General features: G+C 47.6%; 1 protein-coding gene across 5 annotated transcripts in view; it reads left to right on the forward strand.

Moving 5' to 3' along the window:
• The first annotated feature begins 250 nt into the window (after nucleotides 1–250).
• Nucleotides 251–12,931, forward strand: part of PAX7 (paired box 7) — a 178,874-nt gene continuing 166,193 nt past the window's right edge. Inside the window, exons 1-5 of one of the 5 annotated variants that reach the window (XM_079986956.1) lie at nucleotides 251–416; nucleotides 1,160–1,256; nucleotides 2,431–2,878; nucleotides 7,302–7,537; nucleotides 9,099–9,228. In XM_079986956.1, coding sequence (XP_079843082.1) covers nucleotides 367–416; nucleotides 1,160–1,256; nucleotides 2,431–2,878; nucleotides 7,302–7,537; nucleotides 9,099–9,228 — 961 coding nt within the window. In that variant the 5' untranslated portion in view covers nucleotides 251–366. Of the gene's footprint in view, nucleotides 417–1,159; nucleotides 1,257–2,228; nucleotides 2,879–7,301; nucleotides 7,538–9,098; nucleotides 9,229–12,931 lie in introns of those variants that run through there. The other 4 variants (XM_079986953.1, XM_079986957.1, XM_079986954.1 and 1 more) reach the window with 4 other exon arrangements.

Here is a 12,931-nt window from a genome sequence, read left to right on the forward strand (position 1 = left end):
GAGAGAGAGAGAGAGAGAGAGAGAGAGAGAGAGAGAGAGAGAAGGAAGGGGGGAACAAAGGACACTTCGGAGCTTTGGCGTCGGTGCCCGCTGGGAAGGAGGGATGGAGTCATCCACTTTAAAGCTTCAGAGGAAGGGGGAGACCAGCTGCCTTCACCCCCCCCTTCTCCGCCCCTGCCACTGTCCTGGGTTTCAGAGAATTATGATCGCTGTTTAGGAGAGGAGGGACGTCGTAGCCTGGGCTAAATTGACCCAAACAAACCAAATCGACTAGAAAAAGATGGTTCACATGTTCTTATTCCTATTGGTATTAATGTCAAAGATCTAGCTATTGTGCTTCGGCTGGGAAAGGGGTATGGGTTAATAATGATAATTATTAAGAAAAAGCTGGAACACGCAACCTTAACTAGTTCTGGGTGAGAGACGGAGAAGGGTTGTTTTTTCATTTCAGAAAATGCTTCTCGGTTGTGGGAAGGGGGAATAAGCCCCGCTTATCGGTGGTGCTTCCGATTGAGACGTGTATAGGATGGGGGGCTGCAAACCTAGGTGCCGTGAAACCCACTAGGACTTACTCCGAGAGAACTTGCGTACGAAAGGGCTGCTATCCTTAGGCGCCGCTTCCCGGGAAAACGTTCCCATCGAGCTCAACAGAGCTTGCTTCCGAGTAAACATGCATGGAATCTGGCTGCTCCCGGGCTGTTGTTCGTCGGGTAGGTTGCGCAGGAGACGAACCACACACACACACACGCACCAGATTCACTGAAACATGCCCCTCCCCGGAGTATATATGAATTATAGGATCGGGTTGCGCCTCTTGAACGATCTTAAGCGCTTTCAGGTAACACGAGTGGGGCCTTAATGCCAGATCCACGTGGCTAGGATCCGGGCTGCCTGGCTGCGATTTTCGCGTTCCAAGACCCCATGAAACCAGCAGCCGACAAAAATCGATTCGCCAAGTGGGGAGGGGGGAGAAAGAAAGAAGTGTAGACCTTACACCTGAGTGTCTAACTCTCAATAAATTATATGGAGTGGGGAAAGAGACTTAAAAGGGGCTGAGCGACCCACTGGCTCGCTTCTAACCATGCTGTTACTCTGAAGTAAATCCTAGTACAGTACTGATATGTTTGTTCTTTTCCACAAAAGTCTATTGCCTTCCAAGTTACCAGAGAAGCGATGCTGCGAAGTCTACTCGGAAGCAAGCCCTCTCCTGCTCAGAGGTCCGAGGGGAGCGATCCTCCAGCTGCTTAAAGCTACCGGTAAATGAGGGTCCCTTCCTCGACCCACAGCTGCCCTTAAGTCATTTTCGGGGGGAGGGAATACCTGCTAGGTGTGAAGGCAGGAAGACCTCATTGACTGACTGGAAGAGTTGTGGGTCCCGATGTGTGAATCGTATCTGCTCCTGCTGTTCTGAAACCTATTGTGGAGACGTTGTCTCTCAAATATATATTATACATATATGATGCAGTCAAGGTGGACGGGTCTCTCTCCCCAAGTTTAAGGCTTGGGTTAAGGTAAAGGGGTTCCCGGTTATCACTTCCTTCTGCTTAGGACAGAATTGATGTCCCTCCTAGACTCCCTTTAGCGGGGAAATGACTGCTTATTTTTGTGTGGAAACCTCTATTCTAATAAGTTGGGGGGCAGAGAAGCGGTCCCTGGAGGAGTTAGGGCGACGGAGTTGAGGGGAGAGTGCTGAGGTCCCCCCTCTCTCCCCCCTTTTCCTCGCCCCCCCCAAAAAACCTCATTTGTCCTGGGAAGTGGCAAAACTACTTTTGACGAAATAGTGGTTTGTTTGTTTTCTTGGAGGGGGGAGCGAAGGGACGTCATTCTTCCGCCTCCCCAGGTAAACTTTAGGAAAGTTTTTTTTTTTTTAAAAAAAAAAAAGAAAGAAAGAAATGATCGGAATGCTAGCACTTAAAAATATATATAGATATATAGGGGAAGATTCCGTTTTCTCTCCTACGGAGACCACCACCACCCACTTTAAAAAAAACAAATCCTGTAGATATACGTCTGGGAGAAGCGGGGGACACACCAGCCCCTTTGCGATTGGCTCCCAAGCCTCGGAGTTAAATCTCCCTTCTCTGCGCTCATGAATAAAAAAAGGAGGTTTTTTAGAAGGGAGAAAGGGGGGAGGAAATCCCCACTCCGCAGCCTATCAGAGTTTCTTCGGTCTCCCTTTCTTGCATTTCCCCCGATGCGCCAAAGTTCAACCCGTCTTCACAACTTCCAACCCTTCCTATCCTAGCAGTCATCAGACACCCCCCTTCTTCTCCTCCTCCCCCCCCAAAAAAGAAGCAACACACGCACGCAAAATAAGAGTGAGGGAAGAAAGGGGGAAGGAAGGAAGAAGGAGGCAAAGGAGGGGGGGGAGAAAACCTTCTGCAATCCTCCTCTAAAGAAATTCAACCTCTGCTCGCTTTCACTCCACAGTCTTCATCGCGCATTCCTAAAGGACGCAAGCTCAGTTCCAGCTGGTCAATTTCAACCCCCCCCCTTTTTTTTCATTTTTTTAAAACTCTGGGGGGGCTTTGGGGGAAGCGAGTGGCTGAGGTTTTCCAAGAGGGGACAGACCAGAGGAGGGGTCCTCTCTCCTTCTGTCTCTCTCCACGTTCTCTCTCCCCGCACCCCATTTTTTTTTGTAAAAAAAAATTATATAGGCACTTTTTTTCTTGCAAAGATTTGGACTCCCCTTTTTTCTCCGGCTTTCTCGACTTGAAACCTTCCATCCCAGCGGCCCCCCCTTTCCTCCTTCCCTCCCACCCACCCGTTCATCCCAGCAGCCTCGTCTGGAGTATGGCTGCGCTCCCTGGGACAGTACCAAGGATGATGCGCCCAGCACCCGGACAGAATTATCCCCGCACCGGATTTCCTTTAGAAGGTAAGCAGGCGGCTCATTTTTCCCTTCCCAGGTTAGATACTTGGTTGTTGTTGTTGGTTTTTTTTAAAAAAAGAAGAATTTAATTACAAAATAAAAATGTTAGGGTTTGGTTTTCCTTCTTCGCTTCTTAGCGGGGCCTTCCGATTCGTTTCATTTTTAAACTTTTCGCCATTATTCTCTTAAACTTTCAGCCCGTGTTCTTAATTTTTTAAAAGGAGGCATTTGTTCAAAAGGAAGTTTCGTTTTTAAAGCGCGCTTGGAAACCGCCCTAAAGCCAGTCCCCTTTTACTGGGGAGGAAGCCCTCTTGCCGGGCTTACTCCTGAGTAAAGACTGCTCTTACAACCGCCTGCTTGCGAGGGTAGGCGCGTTTGGGACAAAGCGGGTCTTTTTCACTCTGCGAGCCAGCCTGCGCGTGATGGAAGGAGTCAGGCGTTTCTCGCTGCCGTTTGGCATTCCTAAGTTTCCCTCCAAATCCTAACGAGACACCAATTTTCCAAACTGTATTCGTTATATATATATAATATATTGTGGGGTTGTTTCGCTTGCCATTGACTCGTCGCAGACCGTTTTGGAAGGGGCTTTTGAATGAACTTTGCGCAGCTGGCTCCCTTCCTTTACCCCCGCTTTCCGTTTGCATGAAAATGTCCGTTCGTCCTCCACCGCCCCTGACTCCAAAACCAGAGTCCGGCGATGATATTTTTCGGTTTAAAAACGAGAAGCGAGTGAAAGCGACCCGGCGCGTCTGCGATGGAACGTTGGGCGCGCCAAAGGTTGGGAAAGAACTTGTCACTTTCTCTTGTCAATTACACCCACGTTCTCTCGCCTCTACAACCTCCCACCCCCCACCCCCCCTCTCTCTCTTTATATTTGAATGAGAGCGAGAAGTAATTAGAAAGCGGCTTTCCGACATCTCTCCCCTAAAAAAAAACCCACACAATTTTCTTCAGTCTCTCCCCCGCCCCACCACAGGTCCCCTGATTGGCGACCAAACCAGAATTAAACAAACTCCGGGTCCCCTTCCCTGCATTTATTAAAGCAAAGCTCGCTCAGCCGAGAGCGTGCTCAAGTGGGCGAGCAGGCAGTGGGTGGGGGGGCGAGCAGGCAGGGGACCCACGCCGGCTGCGCAAAAACCCACACGCCGCGGGGATTTGGAGTGAAGGGCCTCCTTTTCTGCGAGCAAATGAAGTGAAGCGGCGCTGGAAAGGGAAAAAGAGATCAGGGGGATTACCAAAATATTTGCACAACGTGATGGGGAATAATGACGAGGCGGAGCGGGCGGCCGGTCCAGGCGCCTCTCGGAGACAGGCTGAGCCCACTCGAGGCTGAGCTGTGGCTAATGACAGCGCGCGCCGAGTGACTCCGAATTAGCGGCGCGTGATTCTTGATTAAACCGCCAGGCGAGGACCGGAATCCACTTTCCTCTCTTCGCCAAGAAGAGTGGAAGTCGGGGGTTAGAGAGGGGGGAGAGACCATCATATAACACCCCCCCATCCCAGTCTCTTTTTTTCTCTCCCCCACCCCAATTTCCAAATGTGTTGGGGAGCCACCATCCTCGAAGCGAGGAAGAAATATTAAAAAGAGAGAGGGAGGGAGAAAAGGGAAGGGGGAGAAACCCGAATACGTTCTCTCTCACCCCACCCCTCAAAATAAAATTCATGTCTACTTTTCCACTACCAGAAAATTGGGGGATATGTGACTTTAAATACCCACTTGAAGCAATATTTATATTTGAAAGTTTATCTGCTTGGGAAGGTGGGCGCTTTTCATAACGCAATTTGGTTATAGGAATACTTTTTAAAAAAGATATAAGGAAGCGTGCACATGTATAAAATAGACTTTTATTTTATGCGAGAACTATCTGCATATGTGTATAAAAGCATCATAAAAAGCATCATATAAAAATATAAAAGCGAGCTTACTCTGGATCCCATTTATGATTTGGTTAATCACTAAATACTGATAATCCCTGATTTATATATACTGAAATGAACTCTTTCTATATATGCATATAAACTGATTTATGTAAAGATGAACAGGTATTCCTTGTATGTGTGTATAACAGTAATACGTAACAGAAACACACTTTCCCCAAAAAACCTTGGCTGTTTTCAAGCCTAACAGGTCACAGAAAGGGGGGGAATGAGGTTTCTATAACGGCGCCGTTCTCCAAGCTGGGTAAGGATGAGGGAGAAAGGACATTTTGTAGTTTATCAAAAGTAGTGGTTTGGTGAGAGGGGGGTTAGAAGACGTTGGTGGTTGTTATTTGCAGGGGGCGCGTGTAGGCCAAACGAGAGAAGACGAAGAAAAAGGACAACCTTACACAGATAGAGATCAAGGCAGCTGAGAGGGAAACGCAAACAGATGTCTGCGCGCTCAGCTGGAGAGGCGCCCAGGGAACCATTTATAAAATATATATTGGGGTTAAGGGGAGGAGGAGGGGAGGGGAATTTTGAGAAGTTTTGGCGCAGACCGATCTGTGAGAAAGCGACAAAGCGCCTGGTATTTGCCTCCAACTTACTCAGAGAAGACCCACTGAAAGGGATGGCCCGAAGGTAACGCTGTCCATTCCTTTCAATGGTTCCGACGTCCTGCATTTAAAATGAACCCGGGGAGAGGAAAACCACGGAACCGGGCGCCGCTCTCCTCCTGGGTTCAGTGAAACTCACGGGGGGAGAGAGGCTCGGATCTCCGCCAGAGACATTAAAGGGAGAAACTGGCTCCAAAGGAGTCTTGGGGGCCATGTCTACGCGAGAGTAAGCCCCTCAAAAGCCCAATGGGGCTTCCTTTCTGAGGGGTCCTCCGGGCATGCTTGCTCCCGAGGAAGCTCACGCCTGGCTGAATAAAGCGGGCCTTACTCCCGAGGAGCTGGCGCCTAGGATGCTGTTGCGCGGGTGTTTGGCGCGCGGCGCGATCCTAAGGAGGAGTGGTTCCTCTTTGTTCCGTGCGGCTTATTCATGGAGCAAGCGCGTGTAAGGCAGTAGCTGGCAGGGAAATATGTTTTCAGGGGGGAGTGTGAGAAAAACCCGCCCCAGCACACGGCCTTGCCAGTTACACTGAAAGTTCTCAAACCTGTCTTTGTAAGCTGTCTCTGACGCATACACAGAGTGCCGATCATTTGGGCCTCGACTCGGTTTAGACCTCGTAATTGAAGCAGGAAAGTATATTCTGATCGGGACCGCGATCCCAAAGCCCTGACTTTGGTGTGGTTCTTAGGAGGGGTTGAGAAAAAGAAAGAGGCGTGTTTCACGTGCCCGCGTGTCGTTTGAACATAAAACAGCCCTTTGGCTTTTGAAAACGAGAAATTTTGGAAAGAAGGGATGTTACCACGGGACAGAGATATTTAAGGAAGGCTCACCTTCATAACGTTTCATTGTAACCAGAATTTATTCCTGTTTATCTGGACCTGGGTTCAAGGGGAGCTTTATTCATTCAGAATCCGCATCAATAAAGACCATAGAACTTTTTGTGGGGGGTGAAATTTCCTAAGATTGAGGGGGGTCACCCCCCAAAATAGTCCCTTTCCTCCAAGTCTTTAGTTATGTGGATTGTGGATAAGGCCTCTGAGTGGGTCCTCCGTTGGAGTACGCCAAATCCAGACCAAACGCGCCGGTGATGGACGCTTCGGTGTAATCCGAATTGCTGTAAAATCCTCCGATCATTCCCTTCCCCTTAGATATCAGTTCGATAAATAAAAATCGTAGAGACTTACTTCCGGACAAACATGGTTAGGATCGGGAACCAGAATGTTGTGAATTTTATCTTTCAGCGCCCCACTTTTTAAAATAAAATAAACTTAACAGCCACGATTTGAGTCCGGAACTAAACTTGAACCGGGTTCAGTCAGAAACGGCCTCGCCCTCTTTAGTTTTCTCCAGCTCCGCTGTGAATCGGATCGGGACCTTACTTCCGAGTAACTGTATTGAGAATAAGGGAGGGTGTGCGTGTGTGTTGTGTGAGCCTGCACTAAATAAAAACCCGATTCACTTTCTTCCCGATCTCAAGACAGTGATAAATTAGCCGATCCAGATAATAAGTTTGTCTCTAAATTCAAATAGGCGAGATCTAGATTATATAGGTGCTTTCTTATACATCCAGCAAGTTATCTATAACTACGGGGAATATGTGGATAAAACGAAGTGAGTAAAAATGTAGGTACTGCCCGCTCCGCATCACAAAGGGGAGACTGCGGTGGATCTGGTCCCGAGATCCACTTATGCTGTGAGCTAATAAACGGGTTCGGTCGGGACTTACTCCGCGATACGGGTCTGGTCCGAAATCCGGTTAAATTCAGGCGGGGTAGGTAAAGGAGGGCAGCCTTACCTCGGTTAAAATGTGATAAGGGCTTTACCCCGAGGGAACCCGCAGGTAAAAGTCACCTTTGCCTTCTCTCTCCCTCTCCCTCTCTTCTCCTTTACCTCGCAGTCTCTACCCCGCTGGGCCAAGGCCGGGTCAACCAGCTGGGCGGCGTCTTCATCAACGGGAGACCCCTCCCCAACCACATCCGCCACAAGATCGTGGAAATGGCCCACCACGGGATCCGGCCCTGCGTCATCTCCCGCCAGCTCCGCGTCTCCCACGGCTGCGTCTCCAAAATCCTCTGCAGGTACCAGGAGACCGGCTCCATCCGCCCAGGAGCCATCGGTGGAAGTAAACCCAGGGTGAGTGAGTGGGAGTCCCCGGGGTAGCTACCTCGGGCACGCGCGGGGTGGGGGTAGCCTTCGCCTCTTCTCCCCTACCTCTTTTTTGGGGGGACCCTTCTCTGGACACGCACCCCGAAAGCGAAGGGAAAGCATCTCCGTGCGCAGAAGGTTCCGGGTTTCCAGGTAGGGCTGCTGCGAGAAAACCCTACCTGATTCCCATGGCTGCTGCCTGCCAGTGCAAACAATACGGAGCTAGATGGCAGCTTAACTAGTTCCCTGAAGCTGCCACACCAACCTCGCTTACCTGGGGACTAAAAGAAAACCCCACGGAATCTGGGCAGACACGGTTCAGTTTGCCCATTATGCCTCACGACTGGACTTACTTCCGAATAACAAAAAAGAAAAAGTTGAGCGGTATGGTGGCTCTTAGCTATGGTCCGTTGAGGAAGGATTTTCGGACGGGCTTTCTCTCGGGAGACGTGTCCCGGATCGGGGCCCTCCGGCTGCTCTTTTTTTTCTTTTTTTCTTTGCATTCATGGTTATTTATCATGAGATGAGCCTCTGGGCGATGGGTCCCGTCATCTCCGACAGGCAGCTCAAAATAGGAAGCGTTTACCGAGAGAAAAGCGAAATCTGTCAGTTCCTCATTTGATCTCACTTTACAACCATAAATCAGAGCAGAGTGGATAAAGGATGATATTTGCAGCTAATTTATAATCGTTCACACTCGGAGTCATTTTTTAAAAAATCTTTTAAAAAATATGTATCTTTAGAAGTGAGAGGCTGGGGCGGGGAAATCTGTCCGACTCCAGGCACGCTTACTCAGGAGTAAGCTCCATTGAAACCCATGGAACTTTACTTCTGAGTAAGGATCCCAGGGTGGAACTGGATCGGTCCCCTTACTCTCAAGTAAGCCCCCGCGCGAAGCCCGGATCCCTAGGGGAAATTCCTCGGAAACGAGTCCTGCGGCGTACAACGGGGTTTACTCCTAGGTAAATGCATAGAGAGGTACAGTAAAATATTGACTTGACAAATTTGGGCTCTCTGGGGGGTTTGGGAAACCATCAAAAGTTGTAAAATAAGGACCCTCCGGTTAAAGGGGGTGGGCTTTTTTTTTCAGAAGCCTTTAAGGAGAGGGGGCTGAGTAGTTTGGATTTGGGAGGTTTTCCTGAGGTGGGGGGGAATTTGGGAAACTACCAAAGGCTTGATGCAAGCACCCTTAGAATAAATTCTAGACTAAAACAGATCTTATTTATGTATTTTTTTTATTTTAAGAGGGGTTGTAGCCACTGCTAGTCCTACTCAAAGTAGACCCACTGAAGTTAACAGACCTGGCTGGCTAAGTTTCATGAATTTCCATGGGTTTACTCTGAGTAATGTTTAGTTGGGAGTCGTTTAAAGAGAACATTTGAATGGCGAGGCGCCTGGGCCGAGGCGAGGGCACACCTTTACCCGCTCCCCAAAATTTAAATTTAAAAGTGAATCCTTTTTCTTTCTCTTCCCCCTGTCCCACCCGCTGCAAACCTCTTTCCCCCACCCCACCTCGGATCTTTTCCCGACGGCGCATTGATCCCAAAAGCAGGTCGCTACTCCCGACGTGGAGAAGAAAATAGAAGAGTATAAACGAGAAAACCCCGGGATGTTTAGCTGGGAGATCCGGGACCGACTGCTGAAGGATGGGCATTGCGACCGAAGCACGGTCCCTTCAGGTGAGAAGGCAGCTTGGAAAAAGCCCAAACGGGGAGAAGGAAGGGGGGGGGATGAAATCCTGTAATTGGGTGGGGAGGAGGGAGGAACTAATCTAGGGATGCGTTTATCTACAAACAGGCCAGCTTGAGACCAAAATCTTCCCCTCCAGGCTAAGAGGCGGGCAAATAACTCAATGCACGCGCTCAAAAGCACAGACCAGGTTCCGTGCGTTTTGTGACTCCCCAAGAAAGAGTTCTGCAGCACTCTAAAGCTTGCATAGCCTTTGTTCTGTCGTCCTGTTTCAGACTGAGAGGCCCAGGAAGAAATAAATAGGCAAATCCCTGGATTCAGAAATCCAAGATGAAGCTGGAGTTTGATCCCTTCTCCAGGTTTACTCTGGATTTTTTTTTTTACTTTTTACACAAATTCCTCCCCAACCCCCAACCCGTCCTCTTGCAGTTTCAGGTGGGACAGGCCAAAAACAATGTCAGCTGTGTGTGATGAGAGAGCCGGCTTGAGTCTCAAGCTGAATTTGCAGCTTTGACTTCTGGCTCTGTCTGCCCCATCAGCAGAAGCTGGTCTTTGCAGCAATGTTGCAGGTGACTTAAGTGGCTTCTGGATCATTTGGGGGGGCGGGGGTGTCCCTGATCCCCAGTATTTGCAAATCTGGACTTATAACGACACCCTGTAGACTAGCGAGTGAATTGTGCAGAAGGGTTGCTAAATCTAAAAGTGTCCATTGCGAATGTAGGAAGACCTGCAGATTTTATCAGAGTCTTCAGCTGGATCTAACCAGGCATTCTCGTCTCACAGCGGCCAGCCTGCTGCCCCATTGGCAAGCCCACAAGCAGAGTACCAGAGCGCTCTCCCTTCCTGTGGGTCCTAGCGACTGGTATTCAGAATCATTGCTGTCTTCAAAGGTGGAGACTGAGAGTATAACCATCATGGCTAGGGGCCATTGGTAGCCTCTTTGAATTTGCCCTAACCTCTTTTAAGACCAGTTAGGTTGGTGGCTATCATTGCGTCCTGTGGGAGTGAGTTCCAGAGTTTAACTTTGCACTATGCGAATAATGACTTTCGCCTGTCTGTCCTGAATCTTCAAACATTCGTGAGTTCTAGTGTTCTAGGAGAGAGGGAGGAAGACCTTTTCTCTACCTGCTTTCTCCATACCATGCATAATTTCAGGTATTAAACAGTGAATGTGGAGACTCAGAATCTAAACCCTCAATTCTCTCTTAATTTTGCGTGGCAGCAAATACAGTAAGGATTATACATTTAATAGATAAAATTGACCCCTGGAGCTATAGTTTATTGAAAGATAAACTTTAACTTCTCGGTACGTGTGTGTGTGAGAGAGAGAGCTCTGTACCAAAAGGTGGCAGCTCACATATTTTCCCAATAATGGATAGCACTTTATCAAGTTAAGTTGGAAGGTGAGTTCGCAAGCTTTCAGATGTCACAGCATTCTTCAGCAGACTGAAAGCTTACCTGAAACTCAAAACTTTGCACACCTGTCTCTCTGCCTCCCAGATTTTGGGTCACAGAGGTGCTGTTGTGTGGCTTTTGTTTTTGGGTCGCAATTATGCATGCTTGATTTGTGTTGTTCTTTTTTGAGAAACAGCCTGTGTGACTCAAACAAGTGACATTTCACTTATTTTCCATCTCCCTGGCTTCTCCTGACGGTTTGGAGCAATTTGAGGAGAAAAACAGAGCAAGCCAGACAATCCCATTTTACATATTACCCAATACATTTGATGCAACCTTCTGAGTATCACAGAGCTATGCATCAGTCTGGCAGAGAGTCTGGTATAACCCGAAAGCTGTCATACTACATTCTTAAAACACTAAAGAAAATATTCCTTTCTTGTTGCTATAGATTCAGAACCAACCATACAACCGCTTAGAGTTTTGTCGAGATGAGCCAGAACAGAAAACCTACATCTCCTCTTGTCCCTGCCCCCATCAGTTCAGATATCTAGTAATATTTTCCAGATCTTTGTCTGATAGGAAGAGAGGGTGCCATCCAGATGATTCAAACTACAGTTCCCAGCAGCTCTAGCCAGCATGACCAGTGATCAGGGGTGATGGGAGTTGTAGTTCAAAATATCTGGAGGGTACCAGAAGTCCTGATCTGCACAGCAAAATAGAAAAAGGTATTGGAGTAGACAGTGCCACTTCAAACCACAAGTGGGGGGGATCTTACTTTGGAATGCACCCACCCAATGATAACAATAATAGTAGTGAGAAACTGTTTAGCTTTTATTTCCTCTGTGCTCCTTTGCCGCCTGGGAGGAGAGTCCATTTTGCACGCAAGAGGATTCCAAAACTGATACAAGCACACCCATACCCAGTTTGTAATGGTACAGTCCCTTTGTGCCACCTCATTCTGTGCTTTCCAGGTTAATACCCAATGCCAAGCCTTATGCAGAGTTGACCTATTGGAATTCATGCATTTTATTTATTTCATAAAATTTATATACCACTTGATCGTGAAAAGGAAATTCCTTTTTTTTTAAAAAAAAAAACGGACATAGATAATTTTGGTCCATGAATTTCAATGGATCTACTCTGAGTATTAGGACTTAGCTGGCTATAACCTCCATTTATTTTTTTAATCTGGATGCTGAACACTTTAACATCTGAGGGCAGGTTGTTTTAATGTTCCCGTGTTACTCCTCCTATAGTTTAGAGTGGATCTACTGTTGCCATATTTGAAACTTACTTTAAGAACTGGCATTCAAAGCAAGATATACAGTAATTAACAAATGCATGATATTATTAGTAAGCTCCGCCCTGAGCCACCTGAGTAAAATTATATACCAGAATTTCATATAAGGTTCCCCTTCTGGGCACATTTACTTAGAAGCAGGCATTGTTAAAAGGCAGGGGGATTTAACTTGGCAAGTAAATTTAATGTATCTATCTATCTATCTATCTATCTATCTATCTATGTTTGTATTATTCGCCCTTCACCCTAAGGTCCCAGGACAGGTTATAGCATTAAAGCACAATATTAAAAACAATTTGGAGGGCCCAATTCAAAAACATCAACTATAACACCAAAGTCATTAAAAACAATATTGTCTTAAGTATGAGTAGACAGCGTTCAGGCCCTGTCAATTTCACTTTCACTCTGCCTTCTGGGTGTCCGGGTGTTCATGGTGTGGATAGGTAATTCAGATTAAAATCCTCCACCTCCTCCACCTCCTCCTCCTCCTCCTCCTCCTCCTCCTCCTCCTCTTCTTCTTCTTCTTCTTCTTCCTCCTCCTCCTCCTCCTCCTCCCAAACCAGGAAGTTCTGATGTTTTAATTTGGGGAGAGACATCATTCTGTTAGCATGATATAAAGGCCTGTGGGTTTTCTGGTTCTACTAAATTCTTCAATAGGTATAATGTGAAAAAGTTCTATATCTATACATTTGCAATGAGGGCATAAGGAGAGAGAGAGAGAGAGAGAGAGAGAGAGAGAGAGAGAGAGAGAGAGAGAATCTAGTAGAGGCTGCTCCATGAGGGCAAATGGGGCCTCATCTAGTCTGCCTTCTTACTTGCATGCAGTTCAGGCAGAGTGACCCTCCTCCTCCTTAGTCTCAACATTGACCTTGCAGAATTCAACAACCAGGAGGATGGGAGCACAACCGGAATTAGTTGACTCTGCCTTTTCTTGGCTGCGTCACCACCTACTGTTGACCTCCCTTCCGCCCCACCAATCTCAATTCCAGCAGACA

This window comes from Podarcis cretensis (genome assembly GCF_951804945.1).
Source record: "Podarcis cretensis genome assembly, chromosome: 8".
Classification (NCBI taxonomy): Eukaryota; Metazoa; Chordata; class Lepidosauria; order Squamata; family Lacertidae; genus Podarcis; species Podarcis cretensis.